The 13,732-nt window shown below is 43.3% G+C and overlaps 1 protein-coding gene across 1 annotated transcript; it reads right to left on the reverse strand.

Annotated features, from left to right (window-relative positions):
- Positions 1 to 10: 10 nt before the first annotated feature.
- LOC133513492 (G-protein coupled receptor family C group 6 member A-like) lies at positions 11 to 8,609 on the reverse strand. The gene is made up of 6 exons (XM_061844348.1): positions 8,476 to 8,609; positions 8,083 to 8,392; positions 5,178 to 5,993; positions 3,469 to 3,681; positions 3,260 to 3,383; positions 11 to 1,382 (listed from the first exon to the last, which is right to left on the reverse strand). Exons 1-6 carry the CDS (start codon positions 8,607 to 8,609, stop codon positions 460 to 462), a joined length of 2,520 nt encoding a protein of 839 aa, XP_061700332.1. The 3' UTR covers positions 11 to 459.
- Between the last annotated feature and the right edge of the window lie 5,123 nt (positions 8,610 to 13,732).

A 13,732-nucleotide genomic window follows, 5' to 3' on the forward strand; every position in this document is an offset into this window, starting at 1 on the left:
AGAGACTAAGATACACCCTGTTGTACTTTTTGTATATATATTTTTTTTTACATTTACATCCCACATTTAAGGGTAATCATGATTAAATGTAAACTAACACTGTGTTTGTACACTCCCAGATAAGCTTAATTGAAATAGAAATTCACACACACCACTGATAATGCAGATGGATTTTAAACCTAGATCGCAACTGTTTATTTTATCTTCAAATAAAGAGCAAAAGCTTCTTTGTTGATATCAAGGGATGAGGCCTTGTAATTAATTAATTGGCTGGCGACCAGTTTAGTGTGTACCCTGCCTCCCAGCCCAAGATGGCTAGGATATGCTCCAGCAGCCCCGCGTCCCTAGTTAGGATAAGTGGGACAAAAAATGGAAGCATGGCTAAATGCAAAGAGAAATGCTTTTACTTACAGTATATGAGAATACAAATACAGCATATTTAGACAAGTGAAATAAGGATTAACTAACCACAGGGATCCCTTTCCCCTCATAATGTTTTCTAATATACTCAACAATGGCTTTCTCATCATTAATTTCCTTCTTGAACACCATAATGTAACACTTGGGTGCCAAGTGACAGCAAAGGATGCTGTAGCCTGAAATGAGGATGGCAGCGCTCTCAATAGCTTGTTTGTATGCCCCAAACAAATTGATGTAGATGGGAATGAAAAGGATCCAAACGATCAGATAAAGCAGCATACTAACAGTGATTAAGCTTGCATTTTTATACAAATCTGGCAACTGCTTCCCTTTGTATGCAAATAGGAAACAAATGAGGGCTAAGAGTGCATTGTAGGCCAGCATGGCAATGAAGAATTCATTGGCGCCTTTATGACAGTGCAGCAGGATGGTCTTCTGTAAACTCTTCCATGTTGCTGATGGAGGGTAAAGGCAGAGCCATGGCACACACACAGCCAGCTGGATCCCAGATACCACAGCCACGACAGCCACCGGCTTGTTGACCTTGCTTAGCCATGACTTTGTCTTCACGTCGAACATAAAACCCACTAAAATTTGCAGCAGGTTTGCTAGAATACAGGACAGGCAGAGAGAAAAGGCAATTCCAAAGAGCGGCATGCCGATCAAGCAGGAGGCAGCGCTTGGCTTCCCCGGGAAGGTAAATGTGAGGCAGAAGCATATCAGCAAAGAAAAGAGCTCCAAAAAGCACAAGTAGCCTCCCACGGCCTTCACAATGGGAGTGCCACGATGGATCGTAAACAAGGCTGCAAACACAATTGTTAGAACAATTCCTAAGGCCTCCAAAAAACTCAACATGATGATGAAGGGATCGGACCAGCCCAGGAAGTCCATTTTTTTCTCCAAACATTCATTCATATGTGGAGACGAATACTCATTGTCTCTGCAGCGTTTACACGGTGCACCTGAAGGAGAAAATCTGTTCATTATCAGCAAGTACCATTATGCTGTTTCAACATTTAAAAGGCTTTTGGATGGTTCACTCAAACTAGGGGAAAAATCATTGGTTTATGCTATGCAAACACTAAATCTTAAATTCATAAATAGCTGCGCCACATACAGTGAAGAAAATAAGTATTTCAACACCCTGGTATATTGAAAATTCTCCCTACTTAGAAATCATGAAGGGGTCTGAACTTTTCATCGTACGTGCATGTCCACTGTGAGAGAGATAATCTAAAAAGAAAAACCCAGACATCACAATGTATGATTTTTTTAACGATTTATTTGTGTGATACAGCTACAAATAAGTATTTGAACACCTGAGAAAACCAATGTTAATATTTGGTACAGAAGCCTTTGTTTGCAATTACAGAGGTCAAACGTTTCCTGTAGTTGTTCACCAGGTTTGCACACACTGCAGGAGGGATTTTGGCCCACTCCTTCACACAGATCTTCTCTAGATCAGACAGGTTTCTGGGCTGTCGCTGAGAAACATGGAGTTTCAGCTCCTTCCAAAGATTTTCCATTGAGTTTAGGTCTGGAGACTGGCTAGGCCAAGCCAGAACCTTGATATGCTTCTTATGGAGCTACTCCTTGGTTTTCCTGGCTGTGTGCTTCGGGTAATTGTCATGTTGAAAGACCCAGCCACGCTCCATCTTCAATGCTCAGACTTAGGGAAGAAGTTGTTCCCCAAAATCTCACTATACATGGCTGTGGTCATCCTCTCCTTAATACAGTGCAGTCATCCTGTCTCATATGCAGAAAAACACCCCCGAAGCATGATGGTACCACCCCCATGCTTCACAGTAGGGATGGTGTTCTTGGGATGGAACTCATCATTCGTCTTCCCCCAAACACGATTAGAGGAATTATGACCAAAAAGTTCCATTTTGGTCTCATCTGACTACAAAACATTCTCCCATGGCTCCTCTGTATCATTCAAATGGTCATTGGCAAACTTAAGACGGGCCTTGACATGTGCTAGTTTAAGCAGGGGAACCTTCCGTGCCATGCAAGATTTCAAACCATGATGTCTTATTGTATTACCAACAGTCACCTTGGAAACGGTGGTCCCAGTTCTTTTCAGGTCATTGACCAAGTCCTGTCGTGTAGTCCTGGCCTGATTCCTCACATTTCTAAGGATCATTGAGACTCCACGAGCTGATATCTTGCATGGGGCTCCACTCCAATTGAGATTGACAGTCATGTTTAACGTCTTCCATTTTCTAATGATTGCTCCAACAGTGGACCTTTTCACCAAGCTGCTTGGCAATTTCTCCGTAGCCCTTCCCACCCGTGTTGAGTTGTACAATTTTGTCTCTGGTGTCTTTGGACAGCTCTTTGGTCTTGGCCATGTTACAAGTTTGAGTCTTACTGATTGCATGGGGTGGACAGGTGTCTTTATGCAGCTAATGACCTCACACAGGTGCATCAGATTCAGGATAATACTTGGAGTGAAGGTGGACTTTTAAAGGCGGACTAACAGGTCGTTGAGGGTCAGAATTCTAGCTGATGGACAGGTGTTCAAATACTTATTTGCAACTGTATCCCACAAATAAATCGTTAAAAAAATCATACATTGTGATTTCTAGATTTTTCTTTTTACATTATCTTTCTCACAGTGGATATGCACCTACGATGAAAATTTCAGACCCCTCCATGATCTCGAAGTGGGAGAACTTGCAATATAGCAGGGTGTTCCAATACTTATTTTCTTGTATATAAATTAAGATATATTGAGTGTGTACATATTGTACATAAAAGATAACACCCAAAAACACTATTGGACATGATTATAGCAAATCAAACATCATCTATACTATATTAGTCAAATTCTTACCTTGTCCCCTAGAATATTCTCCTTCAGCACATGGAACACAATCATTGCAGCAATGCAAGTGTACATTCTGCTTTTTTAACTCTTGTCCAGGTTTGCATGTCTTTGAGCAATTGTAAGCCGTCAACTGTTTAAGAAGCCAAGTGAATCAGAAAGCAGGACATGCATTCATGATTATGGGTCATGATAAAGATAAAAATTGCTATGCTTACCTTCACGCTCTGCATTTTTAGCACCATGTCACGAGGGACTGCTATAGTGCCATTTGGCCAGTATTCTCCAATGATTTTGATGTGTTCGTGTTGCGTCTTTGCCGCCGTGTCCCAATATAAAACGTCATATCCTAAACAGGGGTCGCCGTAGCTATCAAAATAAAAATGTGTCTGGCCCAGCGTGAGGTTGACCTTCTTTATTTCTGTGAGAAGCTAGAGAGACAAATGTGAACAAAGCTGCAGTTGATGAATGGACACGTCAAGGTCTTACCTGTTATGTAGGATGATTATTTTAAAAGTCTCTATTTAGAAATGTTTTCAATAGTGGTGGTTTTGAAGAATGAATTTGTGGTTGACGTCTGAGAAGAAAGTGCCGTTCCAACTCGAATGAAAATGGTAATTCATTGCACTTTTCCTATATTCGGAGGTTGTTTAACATTTTGAAATGACAACTCAAATTCAAAGTGAAAAGCACTGATACTGTCTTTGACCTTATACTTATGCAATATTTTATACTACATCTTTTCCCAATTGCTGTTTATCCATCCATCCATTTTCTTAGCCCCTTATCCTCACGAGTGTCGTGGGAGTGCTGGAGCCTATCCCAGCTGTCAACGTGCAGAACACAGGGTACACCCTGAACTGGTTGGCAGCCAATTGCAGGGCACATGGAGACAGACATCAGTCGCACTCACAATCACACCTAGAGGCAAAGTCGAGTGTCCAATTAATGTTTTAATGTAATGTTTTTGGGATGTGGGAGGAAACTGGAGTGCCTGGAGGAAACCCATGCAGGCACCACAGAGGTGGGTGCGGGATTGAACCCGGGACCTCAGAACTGTGAGGCCAACGCTTTCCAGCTGACAACCGTGCCGCCCATCTGCTGTTTGATTTACGTCAAATGTTTTACTCTTGACCGTAACTCTTGACCAGCTTTCCATTTTATGCATTTTTTTCGACGTAAAGGGTCTGCCAAAAATCACTTGACACTTTTTTAAACTTCTATTTTCTTTCAGGTGTTGTTTGGAAAGATGGCATATCACCATGTGACAGCTTAGGCTCTGAACGTTTTGTAAGGACATCATTGACATTGGCATAGCGTTGTAAAATTGCCACCTGGCAAGACTTTTTCAGTTCCCAAATAGAGTTTTAAAAGCTTTTTGGCTAGCACATGATGTACTCCAATTTACATCCATATCCATGGCAAGTTTTTGGAAACTACTGGTAGTTATCGTGCATTTGAATGTGACAGGGGAGTTTTGTACACTTCCACATCACCAGTTAAAAGCATCATCATTATTAAGATTAAAATTGTATTCTTTATCTCCTACAAGACTGAATTTTGTTTCTTTTTAAATGAAAATTTCCACGTTATAGTACACATAAAAGTTGGAAAAAGGTTTTGTTGGTTCTATTTTTGCATCACAACCATAAACTTGGCATTTTAACAGATGTTTATTGTAGACCTTTTATGTTCATTGTAAATCAGGCAGAAGATCATATTGTATTAGATTTATTTTTTATCTTTATTCATCCTGGAAACACATTTGAGTACAGATTCTAATTTGTCACGTCGACTAGCAGTTCATCACCATAATTAGCTTCCTTTATGACCAGATAAGCCTCACCAAGCCTTTTCCAAGATGGATTTGTGAAAGAAGTCTTGTGAGTTGCTGGAAAATATGCCCTTTAGAAAAAAAAGGTCTTACCTCCAGGGCTGTGAAGTCAGCACGGCGTTCACACTTTTGATGGTCACATTCCAGCAAGCGTCTGATTCCCTCGACGATGACTTGTACAGCTAAGTAGATGTTATACGTTTCATTCTCATCCATATGATTGGCCAGACATTTTAAGTCCACGCATTGGCCAGTCACCTGTATGCTATTTGTTAATATGCAATCGTCACCCGTGTCTTCTCCTGACCAATTGGAACAAAATGGATAATGAGTTAGGTGATGGTTGAGGATGGAGTTTCTTGTTCCGTTGAACATGGACAGAACATAATCTTTAAATCCGGGCACTGCGTTCCTCTTGGAGTTGAATCCAAACACCTGACCAGCCATCTCAATACCAGGCAAAGTAGCTAGTGTTGTTGATGTGGACCAGGAATCACTTGCAATCCAAGTTTTGTTCAGTTTGTATTTAATCGCAGCCTCCAATATGATATCAACATTGGAGCCCTTGGTGAACATTATGATGGCCTCAGCAGTGGATTTATTGACGTTGCTCACGACGCCCACAAGCCTCTTGTGAGTTTTGGAGTTGTTTTGGGAGAAGTAACCGGGCAGGATGTCAATGAATTCTATGCAGACGTCCTTCATCATTCTGAAATTTTGTGAAAGGCGGTCACTGCCGTCCTTCCCATACTCATCGTCACTTCCTATGATGCCCACTGTTTTCCAGTTGAACTTCTTCACCAGCTCAGCAATGGCCTTTGTCTGGTGTTCGTCACTTGGTATTGTTCGCAGAAATGTGGGGAACTTTAACTTCCTACTGAGCAGCCCGCTGGTTGATGCATAGCTAATCTGTATCATGCAAGAATGTGATTTGTTAGTCACTATTGTACTGTAACAGGGATAGTTTTCGATCATGCAAAGGGACCGTATTGGGTAAATTAAAAATGAGTCAAAATTGACATACGTCACTTTAATGCTCGAGCGTCCAATTTAAACTTAATCCAGCCACTGCCTTATGTTATGTGACGAGCTAAAGAAAATCATGTGTGTCAACTTCATGTTTTTGTGATAATCCAGTCTACATGTGTTTTATGGACCTGGAGAAGATGTTCGACCGTGTCCCTCAGGGAGTCTTGTGGGGCGTGCTTTGGGAGTATGGGGTACTGAAACCCTTTATACAGGCTGTTCGGTCGCTGTACAACTGCTGTCAGAGCATGGCATGCATTAAGTCGCATTTGTTTCCATTGAGGGTTGGACTCCCCCAAGTCTGCCCTTCTTCATCGATTCTGTTCATAACTCTTATGGACAGAATTTCTAAGCGCAGCCAAGGTGTAGAGGTGGTCCAGTTTAGTGCCCTCCATATTGCATCTCTACTTTTTGCAGATGATGTGGTTCTGTTGGCTTCATCAAGCCGTGATCTTCAACTCTCACTGGAGTGGTACGCAACTAAGTGTGAACCAGCTGAGATGAGAATCACATCTCTAAATCTGAGACCATGGTTCTTAGTCTGAAAAGGGTGGCGTGCACTCTCCAGTTTGAAGATGAGAGAAGAATGGAACCTGAGATTGATGATCAGATTTGTGCAGTGATGAGAACTTTCTATCAGTCTGTTTTGGTGAAGAGGGAGCTAAGCTGAAAGGCGAAGCTCTCTATTTATCGGTCGATCTGCATTCCTACCATCACCTATGGTCACGACTTGTGGGTCATGAACAAAAAGAATGAGATCTCAGATACAAGTAGCCGAAATGATTTTGTCGATTATCCGAGACGAGCTCATAGTAGAGCCGCTGCTCCTCTGCATTGAGCATAGCCAGATGAGGTGGCTCAGGCATCTATTCAAGATGTCTCATGTATGCCTCCCTGGTGAGAGGTTCCAGACATGACTCACCGGGAGGAGATGCCCCAGGACATGATCATTGGGAACGTCTTGGGTTCCCCTTGGAAGAGCTGGAGGAATTAAGTGCCTGTGGAGAGCGACATCTGGGCTTCCCTGCTAAAGTGACTGACCTCGGATAGGCAGAAGGAAATGGATGGATGGATGATGGATGGATTAATGCAGTGATTTCCAACCTTTATAGAGCCAAGGCACGTATTTTACAAAAAAAAAAAAAAAAAATCCTACGGCACACCAACAAAAGTAAATGTCACCAAAAATGGATTGATTAATTACTATATGTAATTCCTGCCATCTAATAGAAAACGATTTTTTTGTTCTGTCTGTCATTGTGCCTTACTGGCATAAATAGATGAATAAAGTTACATTATTTCTTGGAAACAGCAGTTACACAAAATTGGATAACTTCCCACGGCACACCTGAAGAGCGCTCACAGCACACTGATGTACCCCAGCACATTGTTATGGAATCATTGGATTAATGATCATAACCAACATCATCAAATCAAATTAAAACATGGTTGTGATTTCTTAACCACAATGGGGTTCCTTAACAAAACTAATGCTGATTATTGTTCATGATGATGATAGTGAAAAACATTAATGTTATAAAAACAACAAAAGTATTTGGGACTAAAAAATGAACTCTCCTTGCACCTCAATGCATGGCCTTTTAATCATCTTAAATCACGAAAATATAAATTGTGTTTATAAAATGTGTTAATTACATGAGTGAAAGTTATGCCATGCTCAATAAAATGTGTTTTTGAGCAATATCTTGTTAAAATGAAACATTTTCATAAAAATTGCTGGCATTATCAGATATTGGTAACTGATATCGGCGAATACTCGGATGTAAACAGTTGTATTTGTATTCAGTGAGAAAACCTAATCACGCGTGTGACTCAATGTAGTGACACTAGATAGACAAGCCGAAAGTCACAACAACAGTAGACTATTTTACAAAACATGGTTCCTTGACTTATAAAAGGCTAACTGCCCAAACTCTTGAGCATGATAGTGTCAAATAAAATGAAGACCAACCTGGGCAAGTGATGACAGAGCAACAACCCGCGAGACTGCGATTGAGACCTCAGAGAATCTCTCACCAATCACTGCCATCACTTTACGCTGCACAAGCTGGGTATTATTTGGTTGAAGTAAACATCTTTGCGGGTCTAACGAGTTGCTCATGAGCCAGAGAGCGGCCTTGATGGCTAAGGTAACGTCGCCACATGTGTCGTAGATGCTGTAGCCCAATGTGATGTTAGGGAGAGGCTTCGGTGTGCGTTGGTTGACTTCTCTAATCGCATATATCATCACTTGAGATTGTAGAAACATTTGGTAGCTGTAGCTGCAATATGTCAGAACACCAAGAAAGAAATCACAAGTGTGTGCACTCAAGCAGGTGCCACATTGCCAGGAGGTTGCACTTACTGGGTGCAGGAGACAGGTCCAGGTATTGTGGTTCTGTTAGTTTGTAGGTGAATTGGAAAAAGGCCTCCAATAACGATGTCTCCCGGCAGGTATGCATTTAGCAATCTATGTTCCTCTGAACTGAGTGCAGCCATTATGCTCACAGCTACACTTAAGAAGAACATTATTGTGGAGCACTGTAATGTAGCTTTACATGAGCATCCCTCTCTAAAGTATGAACAGTCTCCAGGACGAAAGGCTTTTTATAGCAACTTCCCCTCATTGAAAATCAAACATCATCATCAACTGTCATGTAAAGCAGAAGTTAAATAAAAGGTGCCCACAGGGTTTGCAACAATTGACAAAACGTACCACACATACTTCTGATTTACACTGAAAGAGGCATTATGTATTTATTTAACAAAATGATGAAGATGAAGATTTATGTGACTTCCGCTGGTATGATACAGTATTAGCGAATTAAAGTGTTGAGGTTTATCTCTGTTGTGCTTTGATTTGGTCTGTTCTTTGCTTGGTAGATTTGACTGACACACAATGTGATTGTGTGTTAATGGAGTTATGGATAGTCTCAATGTAGAAATGTAGATGTGGAAATTTTATTATACCATATAAACTGTATATACTGATTTACCTCTTGAAAATGTTGAATGCCTTGTGCATCCTTGTGCAACTAGATTTATATTTGCAGTATTTGATTTAAGCAGGTAAAACACCTGTTCAAATAGAATATCATGTCTGCAAGAAGTTAAACATCAAGTACAAGTCAGTCACATTCAACTTTAGTTCAGTTGTTTATTTTCACCTCCCCTCCCAAAGAGGTACAGAAATAAACAGATGCGTTGTTCTTATTCTAGAACAAATTAATGGTGGAAAAAAGTTTGAAAAGGATTTATCTTGGAAAAATTATTTTACTTTTTTTTTGTTTTAGTGGACTGTATAGCCCTAATGAAGCCCTATGGGGGCACAAACCAGTGCAATCTGTAGGATAAATGCAGAGGGTTGCATCAGGAAGGGCATCCGGCGTAAAAACTGTGCCAAACAAATATGAGTGTTCATCTAAAGAATCACATACTGTCACGTCCCATCGGAACGAGAGTAGGACCCAAATGCAGGACTCGGACCATGCCAGGTAGTTCAAGGAGAAACGTTTATTATATGCCGAGGTCAGGGATCGAGCAGGCAGTCCGGTGCAGCAGCGGTAGTTGGGACGTCGGGCAAAGAGAGCAGGTGAGCGGGCAGGCAGGAGTCGGTACACAGGGGAACAATCAAAGCAGGCAGAAGTATCAAAGGAGTCCGGCTTACAAGGGTGGTCGGAGAACGGGCGAAGGTCGGTACACACAGGTTCGATCAGGGATACCGGAGCACACGAACGGGACATGAAGATCAACGAACTGGCAGGGACCAATCGTCATCGGGGTGATATAAATACACAGACTAATCAGCCCGCATGAGACGCAGGTGTGCGCCCCAATCAGCGCACCCGCGCAGGCACCCGCACAGCTCGTGCTGGGGCAGCAGGATCATGACAGTACCCCCCATTAAAGGCACGGCTCCCAGACGTGCCTAAATGAAAAAACACAGACAATAATTAACACAGGCAGGGGTGGGCGGAAGGGGGTCCGGTGGAGGGTCCTCCTCATATTCTGAAAAGTTAGAGTCCAGAAGAATATGAGGAGCCGGACGGGTCGTGTTCGGGACGTATTCATACCGGAGCGGAAGACATGGAAACGGAGGACGTCAGGGAGCCTACTCGGATTGGACAGGCTTGGTCCTCCGGCAGACGGTCTACCTTGCGTCGGTCCCGGCGACGCCGGGTCTTTCCTGCTGGGTCTTGTTGTGGCCAGTTCGTTTTGTCACGTCCCATCGGAATGAGAGTAGGACCCAAATGCAGGACTCGGACGATGCCAGGTAGTTCAAGGAGAAACGTTTATTATATGCCGAGGTCAGGGATCGAGCAGGCAGTCAGGTGCAGCAGCGGTAGTTGTGACGTCGGGCGAAGAGAGCAGGTGAGCGGGCAGTCAGGAGTCAGTACACAGGGGAACAATCAAAGCAGGCAGAAGTATCAAAGGAGTCAGGCTTACAAGGGTGGTCGGAGAACGGGCGAAGGTCGGTACACACAGGTTCGATCAGGGATACCGGAGCACATGAACGGGACATGAAGATCAACGAACTGGCAGGGACCAATCGTCATCGGGGTGATATAAATACACAGACTAATCAGCCCGCATGAGATGCAGGTGTGCGCCCCAATCAGCGCACCCGCGCAGGTACCCGCACAGCTCGTGCTGGGGCAGCAGGATCATGACACATACCAGATCAGTCATGGCCCGGGTTAACAACGGACGCCCCCAGCACTGCTACCCTGCAGGGTGTCGGTGGAAATTCAGCTACTGTGGGTCGAAGACAAAGAAGAGGAGGAAACCGGATCCATCGGCAGAAGAAAAAGAGGAATGCACAGAGCCTACAATTTAGTGTAGGGACTTTGAATGTTGGGACTATGACAGGAAAAGCTCAGGAGTTGGTTGACATGATGTTTAGGAGAAAGTTTGATATTCTGTGCATCCAAGAGAGCAGGTGGAAAGGTAGTAAGGCTAGAAGTTTAGGAGCAGGGTTTAAATTATTCTACCACGGAGTAGATGGGAAGAGAAATGGAGTAGGGGTTATTTTAAAGGAAGAGCTGGCTAAGAATGTCTTGGAGGTGAAAAGAGTATCAGATCGAGTGATGAGACTGAAATTTGAAATTGAGGGTGTTATGTATAATGTGGTTAGCGGCTATGCCCCCCAGGTAGGATGTGACCTAGAGTTGAAAGAGAAATTCTGGAAGGAACTAGATGAAGTAGTTCTGAGCATCCCAGACAGGGAGAGAGTTGTGATTGGTGCAGATTGTAATGAACATATTGGTAAAGGAAACAGGGGCGATGAAGAAGTGATGAGTAAGTACGGGATCCAGGAAAGGAAGTTTGAGGGACAGATGGTGGTGGACTTTGAAAAAAGGATGGAGATGGCTGTAGTGAACACTTATTTCCAGAATTGGGAGGTACATATAGTGACCTACAAGAGCGGAGGTAGAAGCACGCAGGTGGATTATATTTTGTGCAGACGATGTAATCCAAAGGAGATTACTGACTGTAAAGTAGTTTGTTGGGGAAAGTGTAGCTCAACAGCATAGGATGGTGGTGTGTAGGATGACTCTGGTGGTGGGTAGGAAGATTAAGAAGACAAAGTTAGACCAGAGAACCATGTGATGGAAGCTGAGAAAAGAAGAATGTTGTGCGGCCTTTCGGAAAGAGGTGAGACAGGCTCTCGGTGGACAGCAGAACCTCCCGGAAGACTAGACTACGACAGCCAAGGTAATCAGAGAGACAGGCAGGAGAGTACTTGGTGTGTCTTTTGGTAGGAAAGGGCAGAAGGAGACTTGGTGGTGGAACCCCAAAATACAGGGAGTCATACAAGGAAAGAGATTAGCGAAGAAGAAGTGGGACACTGAGAGGACTGAGGAGAGGCGAAAGGAGTACATCGAGATGCGACGTAGGGCAAAGGTAGAGATGGCAAAGGCTAAAAGAGAGGCATATGAAGACATTTACACCAGGTTGGACACGAAAGAAGGAGAAAAGGATCTCTGCAGGTTGGCCAGACAGAGGGATAGAGATGGGAAGGATGTGCAGCACGTTAGGGTGATTAAGGATAGAGATGGAAATGTGTTGACTGGTGCCAGTAGTGTGCTAAATAGATGGAAAGAATACTTTGAGAAGTTGATGAATGAAGAAAATGAGAGAGAAGGAAGAGTTGAAGAAGCAAGTGTGAAGGACCAGGAAGTGGCAATGATTAATAAGGGGGAAGTCAGAAAGGCACTACAAAAGATGAAAAATAGAAAGGCAGTTGGTCCTGATGACATACCAGTGGAGGTATGGAAGCAATTTGGAGAGATGGCTGTGGAGTTTTTGACCAACTTATTCAACAGAATACTAGCGGGAGAAAAGATGCCTGAAGAATGGAGGAAAAGTGTTCTAGTTCCCATTTTTAAGAACAAAGGGGATGTTCAGAGCTGTGGGAACTGTAGAGGAATAAAGTTGATGAGCCACACAATGAAGTTATGGGAAAGAATAATGGAGGCTAGACTCAGGACAGAAGTAAGTATCTGCGAGGAACAGTATGGTTTCATGCCTAGAAAGAGTACCACAGATGCATTATTTGCCTTGAGGATGCTAGTGGAAAAGTACAGAGAAGGTCGGAACGAGCTACATTGTGTCTTTGTGGATCTAGAGAAAGCCTATGACAGAGTACCAAGAGAGGAACTGTGGTACTGCATGCGTAAGTCTGGTGTGGCAGAGAAGTATGTTAAAATAGTAAAGGACATGTATGATGGCAGCAGAACAATGGTGAGGTGTGCCTTAGGTGTGACAGAAGAATTTAAGGTGGAGGTGGGACTGCATCAGGGATCAGCTCTGAGCCCCTTCCTGTTTGCAGTGGTAATGGATAGCCTGAGAGATGAGTTTAGACTGGAATCCCCTTGGACCATGATGTTCGCAGATGATATTGGGATATGCAGTGAAAGCAGGGAGCATGCAGAGGAACAATTAGAAAGATGGAGACATGCACTGGAAAGGAGAGGAATGAATATTAGCCGAAGTAAAACATAATATATGTGCGTGAATGAGAAAAGTGGAGGAGGAGGAATGAAGCTACAGGGAGAAGAGATAGCGAGGGTGGAGGACTTCAAATATTTAGGGTCACCAATCCAGAGCAACGGTGAGTGTGGTAAGGAAGTAAGAAACGGGTCCAAGCAGGTTGGAACAGCTGCCGGAAGGTGTCTGGTGTGTTATGTGACAGAAGAGTCTGTGCTAGGATGAAGGGCAAAGTTTACAAAACAGCGGTGAGGCCGGCCATGATGTACGGATTAGAGACGGTGGCACTGAAGAAACAACACGGAGCAGAACTCGAGGTAGCAGAAATGAAGATGTTGAGGTTCTCGCTCGGAGTGAGCAGGTTGGATGGGATTAGAAATGAGCTCATTAGAGGGACAGCCAAAGTTGGAGGTTTTGGAGACAACATTTGAAAGAGCAGACTTCGATTTGGACAAGTTCAGAGGTGAGAGAGTGAGTATATTGGTGGAAAGGTGCTGAGGATGGAGCTGCCAGGCAAAAGAGCGAGAGGAAGACCAAAGAGAAGGTTTATGGATGTGGTGAGGGAAGACATGAGGGCAGTCAGGGTTAGAGAGGAAGATGCAGAAGATAGGCTAAGATGGCAAAAGATGACA

Source organism: Syngnathoides biaculeatus, chromosome 15 (assembly GCF_019802595.1).
Source record: "Syngnathoides biaculeatus isolate LvHL_M chromosome 15, ASM1980259v1, whole genome shotgun sequence".
In the NCBI taxonomy this organism is placed as follows: Eukaryota; Metazoa; Chordata; class Actinopteri; order Syngnathiformes; family Syngnathidae; genus Syngnathoides; species Syngnathoides biaculeatus.

Coding starts and splice junctions, on each gene's coding strand:
- LOC133513492 (XM_061844348.1), bottom strand. CDS start 8,609: ATGGCTGCACTCAGTTCAGAGGAACATAGATTGCTAAATGCATACCTG. Junction 8,393..8,475: donor GGACCTGTCTCCTGCACCCA/GTAAGTGCAACC, acceptor GACATATTGCAG/CTACAGCTACCAAATGTTTC. Junction 1,383..3,259: donor AGAATATTCTAGGGGACAAG/GTAAGAATTTGA, acceptor TTTCTCCTTCAG/GTGCACCGTGTAAACGCTGC.